Genomic DNA, 8,597 nt, shown 5'->3' with positions numbered 1-8,597 from the left:
TATTTAATCATACACACAATCTTACACATCCAGAACATATATAAAAACAGACACAGAACATGAAAGACAGAACTGTTGACAGAACTGTTGAAAACAAAACAAATCCCCATTAAATCAAGTGCTATTCTGCCTGAAGCCTCACAGGAGGGCTTGGCTTTCATGTGGTTTAAATCATGGCTTTCAGGATCCGGATCTGTCAGGGGTTAGGGGTCAGGGGTTAGGGGTCAGGGGTTAGGGGTTAGGGTTAGGGGTTAAGGGTTAGGGGTTAGGGTTTGGGTGGGGTTTCTGGTCTGATTGGGGAGTCTGGGGTGATGTCATTCTCTCTGGTCGGCATGGTGTTTTTGGTGAGCTGCTAGGAGGGGAGATCTGGTCTGGAGATCTGGTCTGGAGATCTGGTCTAGAGATCTGGTCTTGAGATCTGGTCTGGAGATCTGGAGATCTGGTCTAGAGATCTGGTCTAGAGATCTGGTCTGGAGATCTGGTCTAGAGATCTGGTCTGGAGGTCTGGAGATCTGGTCTCCTCTTTGGTTCAGCTGAGCTCTCTGTCACGCAGCTCTAGTACAGATCTGACCTTTAACCTTTCAATTAGAGGAACCACTCATGTATGCTGCTGCTCAGACAGGCTGCTGTAGTCTATTACATTGCCTCCAGAGGGAGCATGTGAGTCTATTACATGGCCTCCAGAGGGCGCATGTGAGTCTATTACATGGCCTGCAGAGGGCGCATGTGAGTCTATTACATGGCCACCAGGGGGCGCGTGTGAGCCTATTACATGGCCTGCAGAACCACCTTAGTGAGAAGCAGCAGCAGACAGAACTAAAGAGATGAAATGGAAAAGTAAACACAGCGGTCAGTAACAAAGCAGTATGCAGTAGCCTTCAGTCTAGGGTTAGGTTTAGGGTTTAACCCAGTATGGAGTCAGTAAGGTCCTGTGGGGTTAGGTTTAGGGTTTAACCCAGTATGGAGTCAGTAAGGTCCTGTGAAATTAGGGTTAGGTTTAGGGCAGTGGTGTAGTCCAAGGTATACGCAGGTAACCCAGTATGGAGTCAGTGAGGTCCTGTAGGGTTAGGTTTAGGGTTTAACCCAGTATGGAGTCAGTGGGGTCCTGTAGGGTTAGGTTTAGGGTTTAACCCAGTATGGAGTCAGTGGGGTTCTGTGGGGTTCTACCAGCTCGTTTGGGTTCTTTGGCTCCTCATTTGGGTTTCAGACCAGGAGGAGGTTAGTAAGAACTCAGAGGCGTGGCCTCATCTAAGACACTCCCCCTCAGACTGACACAGACCTTTGACTTCCAGCTCTGACATCACGTATCCTCCTAGCACCTCATCAAATCACACTCTGTTCCTAAAACACCTCATCCAATCATACGCTGTGCCTCTAACACCTCATCCAATCACACGCTGCTCCTATAACACCTCATCCAATCACACGCTGTTCCTCTAGCACCTCATCCAATCACACGCCGTTCCTCTAGCACCTCATCCAATCACACGCTGTTCCTATAACACCTCATCCAATCACACGCTGTTCCTATAACACCTCATCCAATCACACGCTGTTCCTCTAGCACCTCATCCAATCACACGCCGTTCCTCTAGCACCTCATCCAATCACACGCTGTTCCTCTAACACCTCATCCAATCATACGCTGTTCCTCTAACACCTCATCCAATCACAGGCTGTTCCTCTAGCACCTCATCAAATCACACTCTGTTCCTAAAACACCTCATCCAATCACACGCTGCTCCTACAACACCTCATCCAATCACACGCTGTTCCTCTAGCACCTCATCCAATCACACGCTGTTCCTCTAGCACCTCATCCAATCACAGGCTGTTCCCCTTAAGGTGCCGTTATACTTCTACGACTCCGTTAATCCGTGGTCACGCTGTTGCCTCGACAGACTCGTTATCATCTCCGACGGGTGTGTGTGTTGCAAAAGCAATTTGAAAATAAAAGATGGCTCTGTAGATTGTTGTATTTGTACATCAAAGTTGTTTGTTTGACCTTTTTTGGCTACCGAGGTTACCGAGAAATAGGGAGGTGCACGTCAGGCCACGGAGAGGTGCTCGGAGAGGGCTTGCCACGATGGAGAGGGCTCTCAGTGTCTCTGTGTCTCAGTAAACGGACGACCATGAATAACGCTTTACTCCTCATCCAATCACACACTGTTCCTCCGACACCTCATCCAATCATCCGCTCTCCCCTTAATATCTAATCCAATCACACGCTCTATCCCCCCTGTCCTCATCCAATGAGGAGAAACTTCGGCATTCCTGGCCCTCCTTCCTGACTCCCAGCATCCTTTGAGGTTTTGCAGTTGTGAGTTTTTTTTAAGGGGAATTTAGGCACTTAAACAGCACTGGAGGTCAAACATAGTTACCAGACTGACACACACACACGCGCGTACGAACGCAAACACACACACACATACGCTTACACACACACACACACATGTACATACAAATGCACACACACACACACCAATCCCAGTGATGCGAGGATCCACTCACAATCAACCCGAAGTCCAATGCTTTAACTCAACTCATTAGTCTTAAGGTGATATTTGACTAATCTGCCCAAATTTAATTTAATTTTAATAACTGTTTTATCTTAACTAGTGCTGTCAGTAAAGTTAAAAACAGAGACAGACTTTTGGGGAAGGCGACCCTTAAGAGAGAGCTAGCGACTAAGTCACCTGGTCGGTAGTTAGAAATCAGTGAAGCCTGTTGAGAGTAAGTTGTAGTAGTAAAGTGCTGTGTGTGTGTGTGTGTGTGTGTGTGTGTGAGTGTGTGTGTGAGTGTGTGTTCGTTGGATGCCCCGAAATATCTTACCCATTACATACATATATAATACAAATATTAACTGACCCGCCCGAAGATCTGTCATTTTGGATTAGCCCGCACATCACCGATGCACACACACCGACGAACGCACGCACGCACGCACGCACGCACGCACGCACGCAGGCACGCACGCACACACGCACACACACAGGCACACACACACACACACTCATCTGTGGATAAGCTCCTGGTTTCTGCCGAAGTCCATTTATCCAACATTTACCACAAAAAAAAATCATATATAAATACATACATCAATACATACATATATCAGTTTGACTGTGTGAAAAAAAAACAGATTTATACCTCATAGAATACATACAGAAAACAAAATGGCGTCTCGTATAAAACACAGCCAACATTAAGGGAACTGTTTCAAGTACCATGTTGAAGGAGGAACATGTGTATATTGTAAACGTTAAAAGAATGGTAAACAAGTTTCTTAAGTGTATTCAGAGTGTTAATTCTGACAAACAGTAACAAGCTTAACTGCATAGAAAAGCAATTCCTTACACACACAAGTGTATTCCATAATGGAAACGTCTAGAGGCCTGCAGGTGTGTGTGTGTGTGAAAAAACATGTTTGTGTGTGTGTGTGAGTGTGTGTGTGTCTGATGTGTGTGTGTGTGTGTGAGTGTGTGCCTGTGTCTGGTGTGTGTAAGTGTGTGTGTGAGTGCCTGTTTGTGTGTGTGTGAATGTGTGTGCGTGTGTGTGTGTGTGTGTGTGAGAGAAAAGAGAGCTTAGGCAAAATCATGCTGCAGTTCAGAGAGGAGTCTTTGACCTTTGACCTTTGGTTACAGGAACTGGTGGAAGCTGGTTGGGCGTGTCACTTCCTCTGATGGGCGGGGCGTTTGTGTTGGGCGTGTCACTTCCTCTGATGGGCGGGGCGTTTGTGTCGGGCGTGTCACTTCCTCTGATGGGCGTGGCGTTGGCAGGGCGGGCTTGTCTCCCGGGGCAACGGAGGGCGTGGTCGGTGATGCCACGACAGTGTGCCGACGCCACGCCCTCCTTCTCCGGCGCGTCTCTGGGGACCGCGGCGCCCGCAGAAGCCCCTCCCCCGAGCCCGAGCCCACCTGATGCAGGTCATCAGCCGAGCCCGCCGAGCCCCGCCCACGCGTCCCTTGGCCCCGCCCACCTGCCACATAGCTCCGCCCAGGGCTGAAGGCCGCTGCCTCACAGCGAAGGTCAGAGGGGACAGGGTCCACTGGGGGGCAGGAGTGTGTGAGTGTGTGTGGGCTGTCCTGTGTGAGATGGTGTGTGTGAGGAGGTGTGTGTGGGCTGTCCTGTGAGACGGTGTGTGCGCGAGGGCGTGTGTGAGGGCTGTCCTGTGTGAGTTTGTGTGTGTGAAGGGGTGTGTGTGGGCCGTCCTGTGAGAGTGTGTGAGCGGTTGTGTGTGGGCCGTCCTGTGTGAGTGTGTGAGGAGGTGTGTGTGATCTGTCCTGTGAGACGGTGTGTGTGTTAGGGGGTGTGTGAGGGCTGTCCTGTGTGAGTTTGTGTGTGTGAGGGGGTGTGTGTGGGCTGTCCTGTGTTAGTGTGTGAAGGGGTGTGTGTGGGCTGTCCTGTGTGAGTGTGTGTGGGCTGTCCTGTGTGAGTGTGTGTGGGCTGTCCTGTGTGAGTGTGTGTGGGCTGTCCTGTGTGAGTGTGTGTGGGCTGTCCTGTGAGAGTGTGTGTGGGCGTGTCTGGGGACTTCCTGGGCAGCTGCTGCTGGAGCTGAGAGGGGCGGGGCTTGTGACAGGCCCCTCCTCCAGGCTAAGGCTTTGGGATGGCAGTTCCAGCAGATCTGGTGGGCGTGTCTTAGTCTTGGCCCCGCCCCTTTGCCGCTTGCGGGCGAGCGTGTCACACTGGATCAGCCTATGGGAGCTGAAGGAGGGGCGTGGCTGCAGTCGATGGGCGGAGCCACATGAGGAGGTGGAGCTCCGCCCTCCCTGTGAGCGGGCGGGGCCAGGACTGAGGGAGGAGCTACTGGGAGTAGCAGTGTGTGTGTGTGTGAGTGTGAGTGTGTGTGTGCGCGGGGAGCGTGACGTAAACACACTCTCGGTGTCCGTCTCGCTCACCAGCTCACTGCACTCGTCATCCGCCTCCTCGCCGAGACTCCGCCCCCGGGTGGAGAGGGTGGAGTAACCCGACACCGTGGAGCTCTGGTCCCCGCCCCTTTTCACCACGGACGACGCCCGCTTCCTGCCGTCGCTGGGAATGCTGGGAGATCCTTCCTCCTCTGGGTCATCTTCATCAACATCAACTTCCTCCTCCTCCTCTTCGTCATCGTCATCCTCCCCTTCCGCTTTTGGGGCGGAGTCTTCCCCCGGCGCACTTGCTGTGATTGGCTCGAGCTCTAACTCATCGTCAGTGCTGAGGGGCGGGGCTGGTTGCCGCTGACGACGCTTCCGAGTGACGGCAGACATGATTGACAGCATCAAAGCGTCAGGAGCACCCCAGGACCCCTAACAGCAAAAAGGTGCAGAGAAGACGTTAGAGACACACACACACACACACACACATACACACACACACACTGACCTTACACACTCGCACACACACACACACACACACACACACACAAGAACATACACACATACAAAAACACACACACACGCACACATGCACACAAACTCACAGACACACACACAAACACACACCCACTCACTTCCTCACTCACTCACTCACACACTCACACATCTTACCTTAGACTTGGCAGAGTCACTGGTGGTCGAATCTGAAGGGACAGAAAGAGTGAGAGAGAGTTTTAATTGGAGACTGAATTAATAAAGTCTGTGTGTGTGTGTGTGTGTGTGTTTGTGTCACAACCACCTACCGTAAAACCTCTTCTAGCATTATCTTTAGCATTGACATACACAAACACACACACACACACACACAAGCACATAAGCACACACACACAAAAACACACACAAACACACACACATAGACACACATAGACACACACACAAATACACATACAGACACACACACACAAACACACACACACGCAGACACAATGGAGCTCAAATCCTACCGCTGTGTTTCCTCCAAAGGCTCTGCTGCGTCCAGAGAGACGGAGTGAGAAATTAGTTAGAGTGTGCGTGTGTGTGTGTGTGTGTGTGTGTGTGTGTGTGTGTGTGTGTGAATGTGTGAATGTGTGTGTGTGTGTGTGTATGTATGTGTATGTTTGTGTGTATGCTTGTGTTTGTGTGTGTACTAGAGGGTTAGACTTGAAGACCTACTGTGTGTGTGTGTGTGTGGGTGTGTGTGTGTGTGTGTGTGTGTGTGTGTGTGTGTGTGTGTGTGTTAGTCCAACTGTATGTGTGTGTGGGGGGGGACTAGTAGTCCTATAGGGTTGATCCAAACCCTAACCCTGTGTGTGTGTGTGTGTGTGTGTGTGTGACTGATAACCCTGTGTGTGTGTGTGTGTGTGACTGATTACCTGAGGTCTCTCCCAGGTTTCCCGTGCGGCCGATGTTAGAGAGCAGGTGGTCGATGTTTGGGACCGGCTGGATGTCCTCGGAATCCACGGGGGTCTGAGATACGGACAGGTGGGACAGGTGAGATACGGACAGGTGAGATAAGCACAGGTGAGATACGGACAGGTGAGACAGGGACAGGTGAGACAAGCACAGGTGAGATAAGCACAGGTGAGATATGGACAGGTGAGACAGGGACAGGTGAGACAAGCACAGGTGAGATACGGACAGGTGGGACAGGTGAGACACACATTTAGTAATTTAGCAGACGACTTCATCCAAAGCGACGTACAAGGGAGGTATTCAAGTTGGCCTACCATTGATGACACAATTGCATAGCAGGCCCTTTTGCTTTATTTTAGGAACTCAGCCCGTTTGAGGCAAGGATTGACACCATTGCACTTTTATTTTCTCTTTTCTGAACTGATGTCATTTGTTTTTGATTTTCTCTATTTTTGAACTGATTTTATTCGTTTTTTTTGTTAAGATTTAGAACTTATCGTTATTTCAATACATTTGGCCATTTTAAGCTTGGCCTACCATTTTATTGGAACGATGAGGGACCGGTGGGGCTTGAAAAGGCCCCCTTGTTCAAAGTGGGGAATGACAGAAAAAGTTTGAGAACCACTGGCTTAGAGTGATGTGATTGGGTGGGTTGTAAGGTGTGAGTGATGTGATTGGGTGGGTTGTTAGTGTAGAGTGATGTGATTGGGTGGGTTGCTAGGGTAGAGTGACGTGATTGGTCAGTGAGTTGTTAGGGTAGAGTGATGTGATTGGGTGGGTTTTCAGCTTAGAGTCATGTGATTGGATGGGTTGTTAGTGTATAATGACGTGATTGGGTGGGCTGTTAGTGTAGAGTGATGTGATTGGGTTGTAGGGTAGAGTGATGTGATTGGGTGGGTTGTCAGCTTAGAGTGATGCGATTAGTCAATGAGTTGTTAGTGTAGAGTGATGTGATTGGGTGGGTTGTTAGGGTAGAGTGATGTGATTGGTCAGTGAGCTGTTAGTGTAGAGTGATGTGATTGGGTGGGTTTTCAGCTTAGAGTCATGTGATTGGATGGGTTGTTAGTGTATAATGACGTGATTGGGTGGGCTGTTAGTGTAGAGTGATGTGATTGGGTTGTAGGGTAGAGTGATGTGATTGGGTGGGTTGTCAGCTTAGAGTGATGCGATTAGTCAATGAGTTGTTAGTGTAGAGTGATGTGATTGGGTGGGTTGTTAGGGTAGAGTGATGTGATTGGTCAGTGAGCTGTTAGTGTAGAGTGATGTGATTGGGTGGGTTTTCAGCTTAGAGTGATGTGATTGGGTAGGTTATCAGCTTAAAGTGATGTGATTGGTCAATTAGTGGACAGCAGCAACAGTCTTACCTTCTCCTCTTTCTCCGGTTCCTCACTGAAGAACCACTCATTCTGTGGAGGAGAAGACAGACATCAGACCAACCAATAGAGGAGCAGAACATTTGAGAGCTTGTCTGTGATTGGTCGGGCGTATGGGTCACACACACACACACACACACACACACACACACACACACACACACACACACACACACACACACACACACACACACACACACACACACACACTCACATGCTGGAGGAATGTCTCCACTATCTTGTAGCGGTCAGGCATATGGGTCACACACACACACACACACACACACACACAACACACACACACACACACACACACCGTACACATACACACACACACACACGCAAACACACACACACACACAAACACACACAAACACACTCACGTGCTGCAGGAGTGTCTCCACTATCTTGTAGCGGTCGGGCATATGGGTCACCATGTCTGTCATGCTGTCTTCCGACGTCCGTACCAGAGTGGGTCCAAACACCAGCGCCAGGTTACGGGGCTCCATCTATACACACACACACACACACACACACACACACACACACAGTTGTACTTATACATTGCCGATGACAATTAAAATAGTTTTTGTTCTTTCAAGAGCCAGTGAAGTTTCCTTGGGCTTAACCCTCCTAGCAAAATAAACCCATAGAACTCTTCTTCTAGTGTGTGTATGTGGTTGTGTGTGTGCGTGTGTGTGTGTGTGTGTGTGTGTGTGTGTGTGTGTGTGTGTGTGTGTGTGTGTGTGTGATACAGACCTTGTTCTTGTCTGCGTTTTCGCCTACTGTCTTCAGGTGGCCTAGCAGGAACTTCAGCGTATAGAAATGGTGTTCTGGAAGATCATGGATCTAGGAGCACAAAGGTTCATGTTAGAGATACACACACACATAGATCTACACACACATAGATCGTCACACA

The 8,597-nt window shown here is 49.6% G+C and overlaps 1 protein-coding gene across 1 annotated transcript in view; it reads right to left on the bottom strand.

Annotated features, from left to right (window-relative positions):
- Nucleotides 1-3,638: 3,638 nt before the first annotated feature.
- Nucleotides 3,639-8,597, bottom strand: part of LOC308362915 (rho GTPase-activating protein 23-like) — a gene marked incomplete at both ends in the record, with an annotated part of 13,562 nt that continues 8,603 nt past the window's right edge. Inside the window, 7 exons of the mRNA XM_080835642.1 lie at nucleotides 3,639-4,012; nucleotides 4,532-5,285; nucleotides 5,526-5,557; nucleotides 6,266-6,359; nucleotides 7,670-7,711; nucleotides 8,062-8,187; nucleotides 8,438-8,527. Of these exons, the coding sequence (XP_080691768.1) occupies nucleotides 3,639-4,012; nucleotides 4,532-5,285; nucleotides 5,526-5,557; nucleotides 6,266-6,359; nucleotides 7,670-7,711; nucleotides 8,062-8,187; nucleotides 8,438-8,527 (1,512 nt within the window). The remainder of the gene's footprint in view (nucleotides 4,013-4,531; nucleotides 5,286-5,525; nucleotides 5,558-6,265; nucleotides 6,360-7,669; nucleotides 7,712-8,061; nucleotides 8,188-8,437; nucleotides 8,528-8,597) is intronic.

The sequence above is a fragment of the Sprattus sprattus genome (genome assembly GCF_963457725.1).
Source record: "Sprattus sprattus genome assembly, chromosome: 3".
Taxonomy (NCBI): domain Eukaryota; kingdom Metazoa; phylum Chordata; class Actinopteri; order Clupeiformes; family Clupeidae; genus Sprattus; species Sprattus sprattus.
This window is presented reverse-complemented; position numbering and strand designations above follow the sequence as displayed.